Here is a 24,124-nt window from a genome sequence, read left to right as displayed (position 1 = left end):
CTAATGTCCAGAAATTGCTAATGTCCCTATGGTACTTGAGGAATAAACAGATACTACTCAAATTATACTACATATGTTTTGCCACTTTTTAAACAAAAGGAATAAAGTGTATGTGACATATAGTACACACACAAAAGAAGCTGCTCTTGATAGAATTAATGTTAACCTAAAATATTAAAGCTATTTAGTTTTCTTCTTAGTTGCAAGATAAAGGGTAAACAAATTAAAAGAATAGTCATTAATTCTGGATTGTAGCTGATTTTAATTCTATTTTATACTTACATATATGCATGCAAATGCTAATGTTTTTTCATAGGCATAAGAGAAAAAGGTAGAATCTGAGTTAAAGACACTGGAGGCTTTGTATTCAATAATTAATATCTTAGATTAGATACATCCTTTAGACAGTATTTGAGTGCAAGTGGTTTATTTAAGAACCAAAGAGAACACTTGCAGGAAATGGGGTGGGATAGGAGCCAAGGAAGGGAAGTCAGTGTAACGTCAAGATATCTTCCACTGTGGCTTATATGGCCCTAAAAGTACTTTTACATGGCTCAAAGTACCGATCATAAATTTGAAAAATCCCAATCAAAAACCCCAAACTCCAGTGTTTTATGCTATACACTTGTATAATGTCAAATGACATTCAGAAACCTGAAAGACTAGCACTGGAGAAATGGAAAATAATCTATTGACCAATCATTATTGTTGGGTCCCCAATGTTGGGTCCCCCAATAATGGGTTCATAGTCAAAGGAGCAAGACTGATACAAAGCGAAGGTCAAGCAAAGCTTTATTTCGCGCCCAACATCAAGAATCAGACCGACCGTCAAACAGACCTGTCGGGGCCGCCCCTTACAGAGAGGACCACTCTTCCCTGCTTTCCAGACTAACTTTTATAGAGCAAAGGCCATGTGGTTGGGCCTGGCCACACACAGGTGGCTAACTGAATTATAATTCACCCCATAGTAGCTATGGAAACTAGCCTATCACCTTGGTAGCTAGGAGACAGTACGGGCCCCCACTGATTGAACGTCTCCACCTGACCTGACCCACCCTTGTATTTGGGCTGTTACCTGGGACTGGTTTCCCGGACTTGCTTTTAAATAAGTTCCCCTGGGTGGGGCAGGGTCAATTTAAGTTTTACTGCATAAACAACAAGATGGCAGTTCAACCAGGGTGGGGCCACTCTGGCTAAATAGGCCCTTACAATTAATTTTAAAATCCTATAGATCATTGTCTAGTAAATATAAACTACAAATTCATATTGCTGTAGGTCTGCTAGGAATATAAGTGATGAATTACACATAAAAGAAATAAGACTAATTAAATTAATTTTCTGATCACAGGCAAAACCAACTCCAGTTCCATATGTTCCATATAATACTCTCCTCACTGAACTGGCAACTGTCCAAGAAGAAATCGTTACTGTACATAACACCCTCAGGAGAGGAGTAGTTCCGTCAGCCAGCAACATGCTGAAGATGGTGAGATTAATTAAACAGCAACGATGGTGTCAATAATAGTAATAGTGTTTACTGAGTTTTTATTAAGTTCTCTTCACTTTAAGTATACTAAAACTTCGGTCTTCCCAAACAAATCTATGACTTAACAGAAGAAGAAATGGAGGCACAGAGGCCCCTGGGTGGCTCAGTCAGTTAAGCATCTGCATTTGGCTCAGGTCATGATCCCAGTGTCCCAGGGTAGAGCCCCACATCCGGCTCCCTGCTCAGCAGGGTCTGCTTCTCCCTCTCCCTCTGTGTGCTGGTAACCTCTCTTTCTCTCTCAAATAAATATATCTTAAAATTAAAAAAAAAAAAAAAAAAGAAAGAAAGAAAAGAAAGGAGGCACAGAGGTGGTAAGTAACTTTCCCAAAATCACATAGTTTTTGAATGATAGAGCAACAATTCCAACTCAGACAGTCTAATTTCATTCCTAATGTACCCTAGGACAGTGCTTCTTAATCTTGAAAGAACTGCCAAAGAACTTTTTAATTTTTTTTTTTTTTTAATTTGACAGACAGAGATCCCAAGTAGGCAGAGAGGCAGGCAGAGAGAGAGGGAAGCAGGCTCCCTGCCGAGAAGAGCGCCCGATGCGGGGCTCGATCCCAGGACCCTGAGATCATGACCTGAGCCGAAGGCAGAGGCTTAACCCACTGAGCCACTCAGGCGCCCCAACCAAAGAACTTTTTAAAACACAGATTCCTGGGCCCCACTGTCTGAGATCCTGATCTGGAAAGTCTCCGGTGGAGACCCCTGCAAGCTCCCAGCTGAAGCTGATGCTGCTGGCCAGTACTGTCCGCACGGTGAGCTCTAAGTTATAGAGGCAATTCATAACTGTCTTCATTGGGCAGCAGCCCAGAGGCTAGACTCTCATCTGAGAATCAAGATGTCCAGATTCGAAGTCAGGGGGTGCTGCCAGATAAACCAATATTGACAAACCTATTTCCCAGTTCCCTGGCATCCCATAAAAAGAGAATTGTCTTTCCACTATAAACCTGGTATGTGATCAGAGTAGGTGCTACAAAACAAAACAAATTTAGGGCAGTCTCAGAAGTACCAGGTGATTAGCTGCATACGTATTATCTCCCAGAAGTATCACTCAGGTTTCTCTGCAACCTTATCCTGGCCCCTTTAACCTTACTTGGATGGGTCTAGTGTACAAGAATTAGAAATTTCTATTTCTAATTAGCACTTGCTCTGGAGAGCGATTCTAAGAGACCGTCTCCTCATGCAAATGATGAAAGTGGGAAGCAAGTGAAGAAAAACATTATTTTGAAATTTATCTCTTGGTCACCTTAAAATAGAAAGTGTTATTTAAACAAAACAATAAAAATTCAGTACCTATCACAGGCTTTCTTGCATTGTGAGTGCTGTGCCTGACATGTATATTGTGCTTACTGTTGACAGGCACTCTTTTAGAACTTTGTTACATAAACTCATTTAAATCAATAGTTCTGTGATGCCGATAATACTGTCATCTCCATTTTATTGATAATGAGTCTGAACCCAGGAGAATTTAGCTAACATCCAAAGTAATAAGCACTGAATTAAGTACAGATTCAAATGCAAATAGCACAGCTCCAGGCACCAGCTCTTAACTATATACTTCTCTTAGTACAAACAGGGTCCAAACTCACTGGACTCCAATAGGGTCCAAACTCCTTGGTTTCCAGAAGAGCAAACACATGTAGCTAGGAGGTTCTAAAGAAATTTTAGAATAAATGGAAAGTATAGACTCTGATTTCAGAGATTGTATTATTGTGGAATAAAGGCAACTACAAAGGAACTTTTAGAACCTAATGTAAGAATGAATACACTCAGGTGCTAAAGTGTAAAGGCAGGAGAGATCAACAGGACTATAAATTAGGTGGGATGCCTGGGTGGCTCAGTTGGTTAAGTGGCTGCCTTCAGCTCAGGTCATGGTCCCAGCGTCCTGGGATTGAATCCCACATCGGGCTCCTTGCTCAGCAGGGAGCCTGCTTCTCTCTCTGCCTCTGCCTGCCTCTCTGCCTGCCTGTGCTCACTCTCTCACAAATAAATAAATAAAATCTTAAAAAAAAAAAAAGTATATGTTAAAAAAAAAAAAAAGACTATAAATTAGGTGACCAGTAAGACTGAATCATATTTTAAAAGGAATACGAGAGTTGAGCTGTTCCATAAACAATGTGTTGGATGTGGCTAGAAAGGAACTGATAGAGTTACAGCAGGGCTGAAGAGGCAATCACAACTGCCAGGCAGAGATTTTCTAGAAGTTTCAATAGAGTTTCCACAAGTTTCCAAAGTTTACATAGGTTAGAAACCAATTAAAAGGAACCACGTATTAAAGCCAGAATTCATAGCTTTGGTGCAATAACCATGACTACTCATTTGTGATTTTAATCCTGGATCTATCACAGAAAGAAAGGAGCATCTTACCAGTATTAATCAGAGGTAATATCCTAGACAGCTTCCTTAAAGAGGTCTGAACCACAGACTGTATGTAAGGAATGCTGCAGGTAGTTTATGCGACAAGATAAACATATTCAGATGGAGATTAGCACACAGAATGTTTATTGGAGAACAATCACCAGCTTGACACCTACCTGTGGAGGTAGAGAGAAAAGCAGCAGTGGACATATGGAAAAGTTGGATTGTGATATAGTCACAACAGAAGTCTCAGATAATTCTTCAGGAAGTTTAGTACAACTAAGACAACCCTTCTGAGTAGGAGGGAAGTGGCTTGGAATTTACAGTTCCCATATCCATCAGTTGTTGAGTATGGACTACCCCAGGGAAGGGGTTATGCTCCTGAGTGCAGGACAATTTTTAGAAAGGACAGACAGTAGAACTGTCAGTGGACAGGACTCCCAGATTAAGAGGAAATTAGTGCTTCGGTTCAGAAAGTGACCTGGTAGTACCTCACGGCATATACAACAAGCAATGAGTTGTAAGTTACCCAGATAATTGATAGTCCTAATCACTTGGTAACCTGGTTATAATAGGCAAGTTTTGTTTTGTTTTGTTTTGTTTTGTTTTTGTTTTTGTTTTTAACTAAGGCATGCAATGATGATATTCCCACCAGGAGATCCTGTGTCCTAACAGGATGTGTTGTATCATCTCCACTTCCTCGGGTAGATATATCCACTACTAAAATATAACTTTTCTCACACGAAGCAATCAAACCTTACAAAACCGTGTTCTTGCTTTGAGCCTAGGCTAATGATTTACTTAATTCATCTCAAGATTTAATAAATTCCTTGAACGGTAATTCTGTAAAACCAACCCAGATGGCAGCATACACATATAACAGTTAAATATCTTTGCTACCAGAAAAAATGGTGAAAATCTAAGTCAGGTGTCATCCAAAACTTATTCTAAAGAGTAAGTGAAAGATTTATGTCAAAGCTTGTAGTAAAAAATGAAGTCTACAACTTTTGTTGGTGATGTGTTGCATGCAGATGTAAGGATTAAAGAGTGTTAGGAAGAACATTCGTCAAAGTCCCATGATTAGCGATATAGACTTTCTGCCTCCTTTCAATTTACCTGGAGATATGCCTGACAAAGTGCTTCAATTCAACACAATTGACACAGATTAAGAGTTAAGAGCACACATTCTGAAGACAGAATGACATGGATTCTAGTTCTTTTTTGGCTACTTATTGGTTGTGTTACCCTGAGAAATTATGCAACATCTCTGTTTAGCCATTTGCAAATGGGGATAACAATAGTACTTCCCTTACAGAGTTGCTCTGGGTCAAAATTTGAAAATATAGGTACAGAATTGGTAACAGATCCTGACATGTGGTTTTAGTTACTATTTTTATTATTATTTATAATTTTAGATGGAGACGTGTAACACTGTACATTGCCGTTGTTTATTTATAGAGCACATAGTATAAGATTTGTCATACTGCAATTGTGTTGCATAAATTACTACATTAAGACTTTAGAACAAACTATTAGGCATGAATGATGGGTCACATTTTACAGATGAAGAACATATTCAAAAAGATTAAATAATGTGTCAGAGAGAAAACTGCTAATAAATAATGGAATGGATTTCTAACCCTGATCTGTTTTATTGAAAGCATTTACTTGAACTCTTTCACGCTTCTGAGAGAGAAGATATATCTGAATATTATTACCAAATTTTGATTTTATAAATTCAAGGGCTAACATGGTGAGTCATGTCTCCCTCTTCCAACCAGAATATTTAATATTATTATTTAAATTGTTAGATTGGGGCGCCTGGGTGGCTCAGTGGGTTAAAGCCTCTGCCTTCAGCTCCGGTCATGATCCCAGGGTCCTGGGATCGAGCCCCGCATCGGGCTCTCTGCTCCGTGGAGAGCCTGCTTTCTCCTCTCTCTCTGCCTGCCTCTCTGCCTACTTGTGATCTCTGTCAAATAAATAAATAAAATCTTTAAATAAATAAATAAATAAATAGTTAGAATATAGAATTGAGAATATTGCTAGCCTTGGATTTTTAGAAACAATAAACTAGAATATTATCATGGAAATGCCAATAAGACCAAGTTCTTTTATTTTACTCTTCCACTGTAGGATTGGAGTGAAGAAGCTGCACAAAATGCCAGAATGTTGTCAAAGCAGTGTGAATTACGAGAAAGCAACTCAATTAAGAGGCGAATTACAAGTAGGTATATACATCTGCATGACTCACCTCCATACTCAAAAATCCTTAGGGGACATTAAGTAACCTGGCAAAGGTAAGTTAAGTCATTCAGTCTATGATACGGCCCCATAAATGACAGTGGATTGTGGCCCACTGCACTGTTTTCTTATTATTAATTTTTAAATTTGGATATTCAAATTTCAAATTTCAGATTCTTATCATCAGAAACAAGAACCAAAGCTCTCAATATTACAGAATAGTTGAGTAATACAATGATAACTGGATGGACAGCTAGGTAGCTGGAAGCTTTCTATTCTATGTAGTTATTTCAGCTACACACAATATCACCCTAGGGATACCTTTGCCTTTGAAACACTGATAGAGTTGAGAGGTGAGTTCTATTCAACTCCACTGAGCTGTACATGAGAAAAAATTTAGGTGCTCATAGAAGAGTCCATAAGAGCTGCTCATGGCATATATATCAGGTGGATCACTGCTGATTTCCAGAAAAGCTATTAGTACTTCCTACACAAGTAGACATTATTAACACTTATGAGATACTTGTTTATTACAAAATATTTTAAAAATACTAATGAAACTTCCATATTTACAAATTATTGGCCATTTTTGCCCAATGCTGTTGATGCATGAATTAGCAGTGGGAATCTTTCCTGCCCCAGAGAAAGGTAGATCACTCCTGAATACCATTTGTGATCAAGAACCTGCATCACAAGTGGATGGTTAAATGAGCAAATGTTTATTCCAAGGCTCTTGCATAATGAATACCTCTCTGTGGCTGTTTTCAAGTCATGGGTTCTGTTACAACCCATAAGCTACTTGGACTGGTTTCACCCTTCTCAACAGCTCAGGAGTGGCAGAGTCTGAAATGCTGACCTGATTTCCAAGCTTGCACATCACCTCCTACTGTCAACTTCTCACCAAACCTAAGTACCACAAGTTGCCAGAAGAGATTTCCAGCAGAGATACAGCTGAGTTTGTTTTTTTTTTAATAAGACGTTGCTTGGATGACTGGTGAAATATTTGTAAAATGAAAATGAGGAAAATATCCTTGTAATATATTTCCAAGTTTCTTCAAGTATGACACAGACTTTTTTCTCCCTTCAGATACTTTTTGTGGAGAAAATATGCATTTGACAACTTATCCTATCTCATGGTCAAATGTAATTAAAATCTGGTACAATGAATCTAAATATTTCAAGTATGGGGAACAGATATCAACAGATGATGACTTAACAATTGAGCATTACACTCAGGTAAGCTGCATACTTGCAAATATGCACATTGTTTAAATGTCTAGAAGCATGTGTGGAAAACAGGTGACAGAGAAAAATCATTCTACCCACTTTTCGCAAACTTGCACTTGACCCACTGAGTTCCTGTTATAATTTGAAACATAAGGAAATGTGAATCCTTCAATAGATGGCTTAGAGAAGCTGCTTAACTGTTTAGTCTCCTTTTTTTATATATTTGGACTTTTGGGAATTAACAAAATCATAAAACATCAATGTCACTTATAAATTATATTTCTAATATGTCTAAAGGATGAAAATAATAGTACCTTATAATACAGAGAATCCTCTTCTTCTGGTTTATTTTTGTGATAAAATTATATGTATATATCTGTAAAATATATACATATATTATTTTTTATTTATTATATATAATTATTTGCATTTATACATATATAACACATAACAATCATTTGTATATGCATATATGAATATATTTTATAAAATTTGCCATTTTAATCATTTTAAAATTATGTAACATTAGTGTTCAGTAGCTTTAATTACGTTCAAATTGTTATGAAGCAATCACGACTATAGATTTTCAGAACTTTTCAGCTTCCCAAACTCTGTACCCTTTAAACAATGACTTCCCCCTTCCCCATCTCCCCAGCCTCTGGCAAGCACCATTCTACTTTCTGTATCTATCAATTTGATTACTCTAGATACCACATATAACTGGAATCATTCAATTTTTGTCCTTTTGTGTCTACCTTATTTCACTTAGCATTATATCCTCATTTGATGTTCATTCATGTTGTAGCACAGGTCATAATTTTACTCTTTTTTAAGGCTGAATAATATTCCGTTGTATGTATATACCACCTGTTGTTTATCCATTCATTCACTGATGGGTTTTTAGGTTGTTTCCACTTTTGGCTATAGGTAATAATGTTGCCATGAACATTGGTGTGTACATATCTGTTCATACCCTGCTTTCAGTTCTTTTGAGTATATACCCAGAAATGGAATTTCTGGATCACATGATAATCATATGCTGAATTATTTGAGGACCTGGTATAGTGTTTTCCAGAACAGCTGCATTATTTGACACATTCCCAGTAGCAATGACACTTCTGATTTCTCCACATCCGTGCTGTTTTGGTCTGTTTGGACTCCCATAACAAAGAACCACAAGCTGGATGGACTGAACAACAGAAATTTATTTTCTCACAGTTTTGGAGGCTGGAAGTCTATGAATTTTTGCAGCATAGTTTGTTTCTGTGAGAGTTCCCTTTCTGCCTTCTTTTCATCATGTCCTTGCATGGACTTTACTTTCCTTTTGTCCATGCATGCTTGCAGAGAGAGAGAGAGAGAGGGAAAAAAAAAGAGTGAAAGCATGAGTGCCAGCACTTTCTTATAAGGACACGAACCCTATCAGATCATGGTCCCAAGCTTAGAACTTCATTTAACCTAAATTACTTCTGTAGAAGTTCTTTCTCCAGTTAGAGTTGCTGGGTTATATCAGGTTATTTGGGGTTTTGTTGCTGAGCTGTAAGAGTTTTTTATATATTCTAGATATCTATCTATCCTATAGCAGGTATATGATTTGCAAACATCAATTCCTATTACATAGAATGCCTGTTCACTCTGATGATAGTATCCTATGATGAACAAATGTTTTAAATTTTGATAAGGTCCAATTTATCTATTTTTTTTCCTTTTCTGTCTGTGTTTTTGGTGTCTTATCCAAGAAATCACTGCCAAATTCAATACTGTGAAGTTTTTTTCCTTATGTTTCCTTCTAAGAATTGTTTTTATGGTTTCAGCTCTTACACTTACATATTTAATCCATTTTGACTTATTTCTTGTAATATGGTAAAAGGTAGGGCCCAACTTCGTTTATTTGCATGTAGATATCTAGTTTTTCCAACTTTGTTTGGGATAAGGCAGTCCTATCCTTGTTGACTCATCTTGGCACCCTTTTGAAAATCATTTGTCCATATATGAAGAACATGTGAAGATTTATTTCTGGACTCTATTTTAGTTCTAAGGTTTATATGTCTATTGTTATGCCACTACCAGTGTTTTGATTATTATAGCTTTGTGGTAAGGTTTGATATTAGAAAGCATAAGACTTCCAACTTTGGTCTGCTTTTTCAGGACTGCCCATTTAAAAATCACAGACTTAATCACTTATGGATAACAATGCAGATATTCTAAACAAAAGACTAGCAAATAGTATTCTTATTTTAAAATTGATACCCTTGGACAAAAAGGATATATTCTAGGAATCTAAGAATATTATAACATTAGACTCTTTATTCATATAATATGCCTTATCAAATAATCAGAGGATAAAAATAAAATGATCACCCAGAGAACTAAAAATCTGCCAAATTTGTGACATCAATTCTGACCTTCTATTTCTTTCAGATAGATGTAAACTAAACTCACTATATACATCTAAGACCATTAGTTCCATCACACTCAGATGGTAACCTAATATTTCCTCTTCCAAACACTTAAAAAATTTATTATCCAATTCTCACAATACACCTGTGATATAGAAGATAGTACTAATATTTTATATAATTTTACAAATAGAAAAATAAAATTTCAAAACATAAACTGGTAAATGCCATACAACCAGGAAGTGGTAGAAATAGAATTTGACACTGAGATATTTTGCCTTAAAGGCCAGTTCTACTCTATACCATGCTTCTTCTCTGATGATTAAGTAAAGTTCCTCCCATTATTTGATTTTTATATAATCACCAACCAGCCTTCATCATGTTACCTGATTTTCCATATACAGTTGATAATAGAATGAGCCAGGATTAAGGATGGCCAATAAGTGTGCATATGTATGTGTGTTATCCAGACACATGCAAATCTTTCTGTTTCTATGAATTCCTAATAAGCCATGCTCAAAGCATCCTAAAAGCAAACGTGTTTATTTTCAGCCATGGATAGCAATATTCATATTGTAATCATTTAGCCCAAGTCAAATTATTAATAAAATAATCTCTTTATCATTACAGATTGTTTGGGCCACTTCTTACCTCATTGGCTGTGGAATATCATCATGCCCCAAAAGACTGGCAACTCAGTTTCTCTATGTTTGTCACTATTGTCATGAGTATGTATTATACAGCTTGGTGTCACAAAGCCTTTAGAAATATATCCCTCTTACATAATCCAGTTTATCAAAGAATATATAAGAAAACTCAAATAAATATTTCATTTCATTTAAGTGGAACCTTAGGGATAAAATGTCATTTAGCCAATACCTAAAAACATTGCACACACACACACACACACACAATTTTATTTATATCATATTTTTAAAATAAATTTTTATTTATATTTCATTAATAGAATGTCAAATTCAAAGCTATTACCAGTAGCATTGCTCTGTGTTATTGATTAGCATAAGCAAAAAAAACAAGGATATCTACTTCAACAATTCTAAAGCACTTTTAGAATGCAAGGGCAGAAATATCGTGGAGTATCAAGAATAAACAAATGGAAAATTGAAGTGTTCCTGTATTTAGCTTTTTGGTCTAACTATTGATATATGCCTTTTCTTTAGAAATTAAATTTACGTGTTATCAAGGTGTGAGTAACCACTCCTAGAAGAGATAATCTGATTGCCTCAGTGAGGGGAAGGTGGACTCCTTTGCTCTCTCAACTGTGGTTGCTCTATAAGCATGATAAATTTCAGACAAAGATGATTGGAGGAGGTCACAGGTGCACACTGTGTGGCTCCAGTGGTAATCATGAGAAATTAGAGATTGTTCAGAGCTTGATATATAGTCCTCTAATAGTTCACTACAAATGCCTGTTTAAATATATTCTGCTAAGGAAAGTTAATGAGTGGTCTGCATATGTCTCCTTCAGCTATCTGTACCTATATAGTTGAATACGCAAATTTTCCATCATACTATAAGCTCTAAGCATAGTGTTTAACTGCTATCCCCCATGTGTGTTGCAAAATAAAAAATGTTCAATATGAATCAGTAAAAATTATTTATCTGTTAATATGTTACTATATTTATACTTTAAATGAGGTCTCCAGTATCAGCGTAGATTCAATAGATATATTTATATAAGAGCTCTATATGAGTTATTTTCTGGTCTTATCGTGTCTTGATTTTAATAGTTAATATTTGTTATGATTTTATCTATACAATTAGTACCAAAGGCAGTAAGATCTCTTTGCATCTACAACACTTCAACTGTACTAAATCTTTCAGGGGCTGGTGGTGGTTTCTGGTAAACTGACAATTACAGAAAAGTAAAACACATGGAACTGTGATAGAGAATATTCTGCAGCAAAGATTAGGCCAAGAGTCTGACAAAATCCCTTACTTAATTAAGGAATACGTTCCTTTTATAAAGTGAAATTTGGGGGGCACCTGGGTGGCTCAGTGGGTTAAAGCCTCTGCCTTCGGCTCAGGTCATGATCCCAGGGTCCTGGGATCGGGCCCCACATCGGGCTCTCTGCTCTGCGGGAAGCCTGCTTCCTTCTCTCTCTCTGCCTGCCTCTCTGCCTACTTGTGATCTCTGTCTGTTAAATAAATGGATAAAATCTTAAAAAAAAAAAAAAAAAAAAAAACTTTAAAGTGAAATTTGGGAGCATCTGGCTGGCTCAGTTGGTAGAGCATGCAAGTCTTGATCTCTAGTTCATGAGTTCAAGCCCCACATTGGGCATAAAACTTACTTTAAAAAAAAAAAGGCAAAAAATAAAATGAAATTCTAACAATTCAGATATCGAAGGGAACAATATCAACTAGAATGCTATTGTAACCAGAACATGTACTTTATTTTTCAAGCACATTATGTAAGATTCAGTTATAATCCACCTTGTTTTCTTAGATATCTGCAGGTAAAACTGTCTTATCTGAATTTCCTATTAGCTTAGACCTAAAAATTCTCATCCACTCTCTCTCCCCCAAATCTACCACTTTAGATTTAGACATATTTATGGATTTTCATATTTTATAATGCTCCATATGTTTCTACACAAGAGAAACATGTATCAAGTTTCTCATGATCTTGTGCAAGATTAAATTAGAACATTTCCAACTGACTCACTTAAAATGTTTTCAACATGTCCTTTTACATGACTGCCTACCAAGTCCTTATAGGTATAAATAAATAAAAGTGACCAATAATAAATGGCTCTAAAGCTCTTCTGCTTAAGATTCGACTGTTCATAGATTCCAGTCCTGTTATAACTTAACTATCTGAATAGGGTAAATTCTAAAGTTCTTAGGAGCCCAGAGTTGCCCGTTACACATTCAGAAAGATGAATTGTCATCATTGCAAGTCTAGAAATCTTAAATGTATCTTAAAGATTATCATCATTATCTAGAAGTGGTTTTCAAAAATTGTTTTCAAAGTTGATTATAAATAGTGAGTAACATTTTTTTTTAATTTTTTTTAACCCACAGAATTTTTTTTTTTAAGATTTTATTTATTTATTTGAGAGGCAGAGATCACAAGTAGGCAGAGAGGCAGGCAGAGAGAGAGACGTGGAAGCAGGCTCCCTGCCGAGCAGAGAGCCCGATGCGGGGCTCGATCCCAAGACCCTGGGATCATGACCTGAGCCAAAGGCAGAGGCTTTAACCCACTGAGCCACCCAGGCGCCCCTAGTGAGTAACATTTTATATGCATTGTCCAAGAATCAATATTATTACATCACCTTTTCCTTTATCCTTTCTTTAAGGGGAAATGATCCTGCCAAAATGAATAATCCTTATAATGCAGGAAGTCCATGTGGAGACTGTCCAAATGACTGTGAAAATAAACTTTGCAGTAAGTTTTACATTCAATTTGCTTAATGTAGACCCAGGAGCCATGTGTCCTTCAAGTTAAGGATTGACAATATTGCACTTTTCTGTAACTTTTTTCTGAATCATCACACAAGGAAAAATCAACATTATTTCTTATTTTCTCTCCCTGAGTGACCAAGAAGATGATTGATTAAATCTATGGGAATGGATATTAGAATGTCTAAGCCTAAACTCAAGCCCCCCACCCTAAAGTTTAATGACCCTAATAAGGAAAACTTAGATAAGATGTTAATATAACTATATATTTTTCTCTGCTCTATAAAAAAATTCCTGGGCTCTCTTATCGCAACCTTGAAATTAGACATATTGTTTTCAGGATACCAACATTCTCAGCTTCTTGCTGCTCCATAGCTCCCCTACCTATCTGATCCCTTATTAGGGCATGTAATTTCTTATGGAGTGATCCTTATTGTTCCTACTGACACATTAGAAGGTATCAGTTGATGGTCACACTGACCCCTTACAGCACTTGCTCTATTTCTTAAATAAACCTTACCTACAAAGTAGTACTAACCAAATGGGTTCCTTTTTCTAGAGGTTCCTGAAAACATAACTCCTAATCCCTGAGCATAATCTTGATAAGATAATTTTCAACAAGTTTATAGAGAAGTAACTAGCCCAGGAAAAGTACCCTTTAACTTCAGACTTGGAAGGCCAGAAGACATATTTTTCTACACCTAAATAAGTCACTTTGTTAATTCTTAAAGTTAGGAAAATAGATACTCTTTTTCAAATTTCCTCTCTCTCTCTAGAGAGAGAGATAGCTAGATACTCTTCTAAGTCTCATTTATCCTTTCTCTTTTTTTTCTTTTTCTCTTACTTTCAACCTCACTTTTTGCATCCCATTTCTGAAAAGAAATGTGGTTGGAGAAAAATAAAATATCTACTAATTACCTATGCTGGGTGGATGGGGTAGGTTTTTTTTAATCCAAGATATAAGAGGAATGTCTATAATGGTATAAAAAATGTAATAGAAGTAAAATGAGAGTAGGAAAGGGAAAGTATTACTCAAGAAGATTAAATCTATGCCATAAAAGATGCATATCTTAAACTCTGCTCACCTATAAATGCATGAGAAGATGAGAAATATTAGAGAAAGATATCTCAGATTGGGCCACAGTGGAATGGAAACAATGCTTAAAATATACGACCTGGATATACACAAAAAAGCAGCTTAGTGTAATTCAAATAAATTTTATAAAAATAAAATTCACAGTATAAAATAAGGCAAATTATATATATTAATATAATTTATATACTATAACAGCAGTAAACTCAGTTCTAAGAGGGAAATTCATAACAATAAATACTTATAATAGCAACAACAACAAAAAAAGCTCAACGAATTAACTTTATTCTTCAAAACAAAAAGAACAAACTAAGCTCCGAGTTAGTAGAAGGAGAAAAATAACAAAAATTAGAGTGGAAATAAATAAAATTGAAACTGAAAAGAGAGTGAAAAAGATCAATGAAAGGAAGAGCTCTTTAATCAAAAGATGACATAGAAAAATCTTTAGCTTTAGCCACACTTACCAGAAGAAGAAGAGCAGGAAGAGGAAGAAGTAGGAGAAGGAGAAGGAGAAGCAGAGAAGGAGGAGGAGGGGGAGGAGGGGGAGGGAAGGAGGAGGGAGGAGGAGGAGGAGAAAAGAAGAGAGAAGAAGAAGAAAAAGAAAGAAAAGAAAATAGAGGATGTTTAATAATTACAATTAGAAATTAAAGCAAAGGGGCGCCTGGGTGACTCAGTGAGTTAAAGCCTCTGCTTTCGGCTTGGGTCATGATCTCAGGGTCCTGGGATCAAGCCTGGGATCAGGGTCCTGGGATCAAGTCCCTGCGCAGCAGGGAGCCTGCTTCCCTTCCTGCCTCTCTGCCTACTTGTGATCTCTGTCTGTCAAATAAATAAATAAAATCTTTAAAAAAAAAAAAAGAAAGAAAGAAATTAAAGCAAAGACATTACACCCGATATACACAAACAAAAAAAGAGCATAAGAGCCTGCTATGAACAATTGTATAGCAACAAATTGGATAACTAATTTGAAGAACTGGATAAATAGGAATTTATCCTATTTGTACATACAACGTACAAAACTAAACTTAAAAAAAATACAACTTACAAAGACTAAATTATGAAGAAATACACATACAGCACACCAGAACTGAATCATGAATAAATGGAAAATCTGAACAGACTAAGTACTAGTAAGGAGATTTAATCAATAATCAAAAATCTCCCAACTAAGAAAAGCCCAGGACTAGATGGCCTTACTAGTGAATTCTACCAAACATTTAAAGATTTAGTACCAATAATTCTAAAACTCTTTCAAAAAATAGAAGAGAAGAGAACACTTCCAAACTCATTTTATGAGGCCAGCATTACCCTGATACTAATATCAGAAAACAAGACTGCAATACAAAAAAAAAAAAAAAAAAAAAAAAAATTACCGGCCAATATATCTGAAGAACATAGATGGAAAAATCTCAATGAAAGTTAGCAAGCCAATTGCAACAATACATTGAAAAGATCGTACACCACAATGAAGTAGAATTAATGCTAAGATAGCCAGCATGGCTCAACATCCACAAATCAAACAATGTGAAGAATAAAAATCATATAGTCATCTCAATAGATACAGAAAAAGCATTTGACAAAATTTGACATTCTTCATGATAAAAACCTCAAGCTGGGTACACAGGTATCATATTACCTCAACATAATAAGGGCCAGATATGAGAAGTCCACAACAAGCATCATATTCATCAATCAAAATTGAAAAGCCTTTCCTCTAAGACCATGAACAAGACAACAATGCCTACCTTTACCATTTTAATTTAACATAGTGCTGGGAGTCCTAGTCAGAGTAGTAGGACAAGAAAAAGAAATACAAGTAATTAAAATCAGAAAGGAAAAATAAGGCAGTCTCTACTTGCAGAAGACATGATGGTATATATAAAATACCATAGAGACTCCACCAGAAAACTATTGGAATTAATAACTGAATTTAAAAAATTGTAGGATACAAAATCAATATACAAAAATCAGTTATTTTATGTATACTACCAACAAACTATCAGAAAAAGAAATTTTCTTAAATCCTATTTTTAATTGCATAAAAAAAGGAGGAAAAAACCTAAGAATAAATTTCACCAAGACCTATATACTGGAAATTATAAGATATTGCTGAAAAATATTGAAGATACAAATACATGAAAATATATTCCATGCTTATGTATTGGAAGAATTAATATTTTTTAGAATTTCCATACTATCTAAAGTTATCTACAGTTTCAGTACAATCACTATCAAAATTCCAAAGGCATTTTTCAAGAACTAGAACAAATAATCCTATAATTTGTATGGAATAATAAAAGATAGCCAAAGCAATCTTGAGAAAGAAGACTAAAGCTCGTGGTATCATACTTCTGGATTTCAAACTATATTACAAAGCTATATATAGTAATCAAAACAGTATGGTATTAGCATAAAAACAGACACATAGATCAATGGAACAGAATGGCTAACTGAACATAATAAAATATATATAAAACAATGGAGAGCCCAGAAATAAACCAATACATATAGGGTCAATTAGTTTATAACAAAGAAGCCAAATACATACAAAGGGAAAAGACAGTCTCTTCAATAAATGGTGCTGGGAAAAATAGACAGACAGCCACATGCAAAAGAATGAAACAGGCATCATATATTACACCACACAAAAAAATCAACTCAAATGGATTACAGACTTGAACATAAAACCTAAAACCATAAAACGAGAAGAAAACATGGGGCAGGGGTGCATGGGTGGCTCAGTGGGTTAAAGCCTCTGCCTTCAGCTCAGGTCATGATTCCAGGGTCCTGGGATCGAGCCCCAAGTCATCTCTGCTCAGCAGGGTGCCTGCTTCCCTTCCTTTCTCTCTGCCTGCCTCTCTGCCTACTTGTGATCTCTGTCTGTCAAATAAATAAATAAAATATTTTTTTTAAAAAAGAAAACATGGGGCAAACTGACACTAAAAGAAAAATAACAAAAGCAAAAATAAACAAGTGAGACTGTATCTAACTAAAAAGCTTCACAGCAAGGAAAACCATCAACAAAATGAAAAGACAACCCATTGAATGAGGCAAAATATTTGCAAATCATATATCTGATAAGGTGTTAATCTCCAAAATATATAAAGAACTTAAAAACCTGAATAAAAAATCCAATTAGAAAATTGGCAAATGGGGCACCTGGGTGGCTCAGTGGGTTAAAGCCTCTGCCTTCTGCTCAGGTCATGATCCCAGGGTCCTGGAATCAAGCCCCACGTTGGGCTCTCTGCTCAGCAGGGAGCCTGCTTCCTCCTCTCTCTCTCTCTCTGCCTGCCTCACTGTCTACTTGTGATCTCTGTCTGTCAAATAAATAATAAAAAATAAAATCTTAAAAAAAAAAGTTAAAAAAAAGAGAAAATTGGCAAAGAAGCTAAATTTATATTTTTCCAAAGAAGATATCCATATAGCCAACAGGTACATGCAAAGGTGTTTAGTATCACTGATCATCAGAGAATGCAAGGATATACTGCATATATGTTAGAATGTCTATCATCAAAAAGACAAGAGGTAATAAGTAGGGGCAAGGGGGTATTGAGAAGGAAACCCTTATGCGATGCTGATGGGAATGTAAATAGGCGTCATCAGTTATGGAGGCTACTCAAAAATTTAAATATATAAGTCATATGATCCAGCAATTTTTCTTCTGGATAGCTATCTGAGGGAAACAAAAACATTAACTCAAGAAGATATAGTAACTTAGGCATGGAAATGACCTAAGGATCCATTGACAGATTTAGTGGATAAAGAAAGTATTTATATATATGTATATATATATGTGTATATATATACATATATATATAAAAATACCTATACACACACACACACGTATATACGTATATATACATATACATATATATACGTATACATATACACATATACATATATACACATATATATGTATATGTATTTATAATGTATATTGTTCAGCTGTAAAACAAATGGAAATCTTATCATTTATGACAACATGAATGGATTTTTTTTAAGATTTTATTTATTTATTTGACACAGAAAGAGATCACAAGTAGGCAGAGAGGCAGGCAGAGAGAAAGGAGGAAGCAGGCTCCCTGCTGAGCAGAGAGCCCCATGCGGGGCTTGATCCCAGGACCCTAGCATCATGAGCTGAGCTGAAGGCAGAGGCTTAATCCACTGAGCCACCCAGGCACCCCTGGATGGATATTGAAGGCATTATTCTAAGTGAAATATGTCAGACATAGGCAAACACCGTATGATTTCACTTGTATGTGGAATCTGAAAAAACCAAACTCCCAGATAGAGGAAACAGATTGGTAATTTTCAGAGGCATTGGGGATGTGGGGGTGGCGGGGGGGGGGGTGGATAGTTCCATTGATGTCTTTTAGAAAATTATCTCTTTCTTCAGTAATGGTGAATTTTGAAGGTAATATTGTGTAAATATGCTTTTTCCTTCCAGCTAACCCCTGCCTCCACTATGATGAATACAGTAACTGTAAGACACAAAAACGAAGTTTCGGATGCGGGTCCCAGTCAGTTCAACAATTCTGCAAAGCTAGTTGTCTCTGTGATAAGGAGATAAAATAATCTTGGTTATTTGCAGCTATAATGTGCTGTTGGGGAAATGTCCACTGGATTACACCTTTTACTTTACTTTGCTTCAGTAGCTTCTGCTAAGTTTCATTTGGTTTTAATTACATTAGAGATGCCAAATTTTACTAATCATATACGGCATCCATAGATTACACCAATTCCACCCACTCCTGTCCTGATACTTCCTGAAACAGGTTGACAAAATTCAACTGATGGTTTAACTGGCCACCTTGACAATAACCTCTGCTAGAGGAGGGTCCTTCCCCTGCTTCCCTATGTCTCCAACCTTCCTGATGTTTTCTTCCCAAGAAGACAAGAAAACAAAAGGATCTAACCATCTTTGGACCCATTAACATTAACTTCTGTTTTACAACTGCAAAAAGAAGCTCTCAAAATTCCCACTAACCTGCAGTGTAATTTTTCATTCCATAACCTTATTTCTATTTTAAATTGAGCAATAAAAAAATCCACAAAGCATGAAGAGTCAAGTATTACTACTTGCAAGGCAAAGTGCTTAATTGGAGGAGGCTTAAATGTCTCATTGTTTTATTACTATATCTGTAAACATTTGTAAAGTGGGGGAAAATTGTGTTCCTTACATTAACAAAATATGTGCTCAGCACTGATTACATACAAAATGTAATGCATCTATAGAGGACATTGTATGCCTTATTTCAAATGAAAATGTAAATATTAGTGAGTATGAATATTAAAGTAACTTGGAGAAGTGTATGACCACACAGAAATTCTAGTACCTGTTGTTTTGTTTTCAGTTTCAGGGCTTCCCCCCTCACGCCCCATAATTGTGTTCTTTCTTTCTAAGAGTTTATATAAACAAAAATTCTCTAGGTTCTCATCATTTGTCATGTCATTTATAAGAAGCAGTGGAGGAGCATCTGATGGTGGGTTGAGCATCAGACTCTTGTTTTCAGCTCAGGTTGTGATCTTGGAGCTGTGGGATTGAGCCCAGGTCAGGTTCCTACATTCAGCAGAGAGTCTGCTTGAGATTCACTGTCCCTCTCCCTCTGCCCCTCCCACTCATTCTCTCTCTCTCTAAAATAAATAAGCAAATCTTTAAAAAATAAGAAAGAAAGAAGAGAGAGAAAGAAGGAAGGAAGGAAGGGAGAGAAAAGGGGGAAGGAAGGAAAGAAGGGAAGAAATACGCAATAGAAACCAAGTTTTACTTCAAGGATGAGAATTGTTTGTGTGACACCCCTCCAAAATTTCATATGCCAAATATCTCCAAGGAAATGTGATACAAATTATAATGCAACTTGTTGAATGCTTCCTAACATTACTCCCATGACCAAAGCTTATCAGGAGAGTTTGTGCACAAGCGACACACTTACTCATAGAAAGAAATCTCATGCTAAGTTCAGAGTCACTGTCAGGGAAAGTGTCATGATTAGACTAAAGAGCTGGAACACACAGGTGCATGTATGTGTGTGTGTGTGTGTGTGTGTGTGTGTGTGTGTGTGTGTACATATACTAATACATGTCCACAAAACCCTTGAAGCAAAGATAGTAAAGAGCGGCATTGATGACAGATCCGATTAGGTTGTAAGGTTCACAGTGGAGAGCAAATGGGCACAAAAATGGATCCAGATTACAGGAAAACATGAAGAAAAGCCAGACTGAATGACCTTTATTTGATACCATGAGCAAAGATAACGTATTCCTGATTCTCAATGATAAGAACTCTATATTAAAAACTGGGCTCTGTACAGATTTATATGGGGACGTGGACAATAGAACAATCCAAGATGTGCAGACTAACAGCTGGCCTAAATTTCAGGGATCATTGTGAATTTTCAAAATGTGCCCAAGGCTTAAATGTGCCCGAGGAACAGCATTGACATGAGCTTCTTTTCCCTAATATGGAACGGCACCACTGTCCCTTCACCGGTGAGGGCACAGAGATCCCGGGGCAGTTCAGGGATCATATACCCTGAACCTTTGAATGCTAGAGGGGATATGGTTTGTCTCCTACTCTTAGATTAGCCTGTAACTCTCTCAATTTCCCCAATATATTAAGAAATGGAAGGAAAATTATTAGACCTAATTAAGAGATATGATAAACTGATAGAGAATATAAAAAACATAACAAATATTATATATTTAAAAAATTAAAATATGCATGTCATTACTGTAAGTGTTCAAAATATGGCTGGAAGTACTTAACAAAGAATTAACAGGGGATTAAAAGATAAAGATTGTGATGCTATTTTTTTTACATTTTCAAAAACATGATCACCCATGTTACTTGTATGTTTTTCTATTAAAATTTATATTTAAATTTATTAGATAGTTCATCAAGGAAACCAGATAAAAAGTCAACAATCAAAAAAGGTGTTCCAGGGGCACCTGGGTGGCTCAGTGGGTTAAAACCTCTGCCTTCAGCTCAGGTCATGATCCCAGGGTCCCGGGATTGAGCCTCACATTGGGCTCTCTGCTCTGTGGGGAGCCTGCTTCTCCCTCTGCCTCTGCCTGCCACTCTGTCTGCCTGTGCACACGCTCTCTCTCTCACTCTCTCTCTCTCTCAGCTCTGCACTTAAAACAGGCCCTTGGGGGCACCTGGGTGGCTCAGTGGGTTAAGCCCTCAGCTCAGGTCATGATCCCAAGGTCTTGGGATCAAGCCCCGCATCAGGCTCTCTGCTCAGCAGGGAGCCTGCTTCCTCCTCTCTTTTTCTGCCTGCCTCTCTGCCTACTTGTGATCTCTGTCAAATAAATAAATAAAATCTTAAAAAAAAAAAAAAGGTGTTCCAATACATAGGCAATATCTCCATCAAGTTTCTTTTTACTTATTTATACTTTATCTACATTTGTATCTCATTTACTATGCGATCTTTCATTTTGAGTTTTTCATCTCAACTATTTTTTATTTCCATTATTTCCAAGTGGTTATGATTTATAAACACTTGATTAGTTAATTTTCATTTTTTTTTCTCTAATGATATTTGTTGTGTTTATTTTAAATGTGTACTGACTTTTCAATAATTTAGCTTCCTGTACAAATGCTCCATTGTTATCTTTCTCCCACAATACTGAAGGTAACTCAGATATACTGAAATTTTCCCCATGAATATATTTGTTAGTTTGAATTCTTAAGTCTGCAAATATCAGATAGGGTTTTGTTCTCAATTTTTTCATGGTGTGTTTTGGTAGAGTTAGAAAAAGACGTTCATTCTGAGGCTTTATGTTACAGTCACTGGTCATCTGCTCCCCAATTATTCACACAAGTAGATATTTTCCATCCTCAAGATAACACCTCTGCTCCTCTATTCCATAACTTCTCCTCCTGGCTGCAACACTTTCAATTAAAAAGGACCAGAGGCTGCCAGAACTAAGTATATTTGTTGTTCTAGGTTCTTAGCTCCTCGGTCTCCCTGCCCCAGACATGGTTTCAACACTCAACATTACTCTGTAATTGGCAAAGGAAGAGCAACACATATTTAAAAATCTCTCTAGGACACTCATGACTAGCTACAGGTGTCTTCTTCTTCCTTTAATTTTGCAATTTCCTTTCATTTGACACCTTATTGTGCTGACTGCTCTGACATAAATTCCAGGTGTAGCTAGTACTGATCTAACCATCTTAGAATCCATCCACATTACTTCTGTTTTACAATTGCAAAAAGAGGCTTTCAAAATTCCTGTCCTGTTTCTGTCATCTCAAGGGCTAGGGGAGGGAAAGGAAAGAAGCATGTATTGTTTAAGTCTCTAATTTATAAGAAACTTTGTGTTTTCTGGCCATGTTTTCAGTTTCTATATTTTTGTAGGATATTTCTGTTAAGGTTGTTAGAGTTAATTATCCTTGTCCCCTTCATAATCTAAAAACTCTCAGACCTACTTAATGCTAGAAACACAAAGACATATAATTTCATTCTTTGTGTCTCCTTTCACTAGACTTTATACAGACTACAACTCTCTTCTCCAAAATCTTTACATCTCCTCTATGGCACTGTTATGTTATAATGGATGAATCCACATTTTACATAACAGTGGGGAAATTAGTCAATTGAATACAATTATTTTGAGGATTCCTGGACCAAGTGCTGAAGTGGGGTAGGGGATTCCCTCATATACAACACCTAACAATTCTCAGACACCACAGTGTCTCAACTCAAGTTTGCCATTATTTACTTGAATTATTATCATATTTCCCAGGTTAAAGGTTCAGTCCTGGAAGCCTCACCCCTAATTTCAGATGACGGAGGCAACCCATTGTCTATTACCTGTGTTTCTGATCTACAAGCTACAGATTGGATGTTCCAGTGACCTTCTTTTTAGGTTTGATTAGTTTGCTAAGAGCCCCCATAGAGTTCAGGAAAACACTTAATGTTTCAACATCCAGGTGAAGAGATACATAGGACAAGGTCATGGACAAAGAAGCTTCTGTCCTCCTGGAACTTGGGTCCTTCGCTCAGTGACACACAAGAGTGTTCAGGTTCTCTAAACTTGGGAGTGTTTCAAAAGAGAAAGACTAAAAAGCTTTTCCTCTTGAGTTTTATGGAGGCTTCATGAAAGAGGTATGATTGTGGCCATTGGCTTATTTAACCTTCAGTCCCTGTCCCTTCCCTGGAGGTCTGGGGGTGGGATTGAAAATTCCAACCTTCTAATCACCTGGTTGGTCCTCCAGGCAGTGAGACCTAATAAAGATTCTTAGGAAAGGAAACCTCATTAAGATAATGAAAGACACCTTTCTCATTCCCAACACTAATGAAATTCCAAGTGTTTTGAGAACTGTGAACCAGAAATAGAGATGAACACCAAATCTATATTTCTTATAATAAATAAATCTTTATAATAATGAATAAATGTGATAAATTTGATAATACATTATAAAATTTAGTATAATAAAGAATAATAAAGTTATTTAATGAAAAAACATATTTTACACTATGCAGACCTCTAAAGGATAAAGCCTATCTCTGATAGTGATAGAAAGATACGTTTTATGAAAACTCAGTGAGAAATTACCTCAGTGACATTTTTCTACTCCCTATGGGAAGTTGTAAACTCTTCAGTAATAAAAATTTATGTAAGAAAATAAGACTCCTGGGACTGGATATTAGAAGACATTTATACAGGCATGTTGAATTTGATTTCAGGGTTTTTTTTTTTTTAAGTTTATTTATTTTTTAAAATAATCCTCACACCAATGTGAGGCTTGAACCCATGACCCTGAGATCAAGTCACAGGTTCTTCCAGCTGAGCGAGCCAGGCACCTTGATCTCAAGTTTTGATTAACCAATTTAT

General features: G+C 36.2%; 1 protein-coding gene across 1 annotated transcript in view; it reads left to right on the top strand.

Moving 5' to 3' along the window:
* The window catches only part of CRISP1 (cysteine rich secretory protein 1), a gene marked incomplete at its 3' end in the record, with an annotated part of 32,439 nt that extends 13,580 nt beyond the window's left edge, over positions 1 to 18,859 (top strand). Inside the window, exons 3-8 of the mRNA XM_080806379.1 lie at positions 1,349 to 1,486; positions 6,041 to 6,131; positions 7,236 to 7,384; positions 10,402 to 10,499; positions 13,092 to 13,180; positions 18,732 to 18,859. Coding sequence (XP_080662505.1) covers positions 1,349 to 1,486; positions 6,041 to 6,131; positions 7,236 to 7,384; positions 10,402 to 10,499; positions 13,092 to 13,180; positions 18,732 to 18,859 — 693 coding nt within the window. The remainder of the gene's footprint in view (positions 1 to 1,348; positions 1,487 to 6,040; positions 6,132 to 7,235; positions 7,385 to 10,401; positions 10,500 to 13,091; positions 13,181 to 18,731) is intronic.
* Between the last annotated feature and the right edge of the window lie 5,265 nt (positions 18,860 to 24,124).

This window comes from Martes martes (assembly GCF_963455335.1).
Source record: "Martes martes genome assembly, chromosome: 6".
Taxonomy (NCBI): Eukaryota; Metazoa; Chordata; class Mammalia; order Carnivora; family Mustelidae; genus Martes; species Martes martes.
This window is presented reverse-complemented; position numbering and strand designations above follow the sequence as displayed.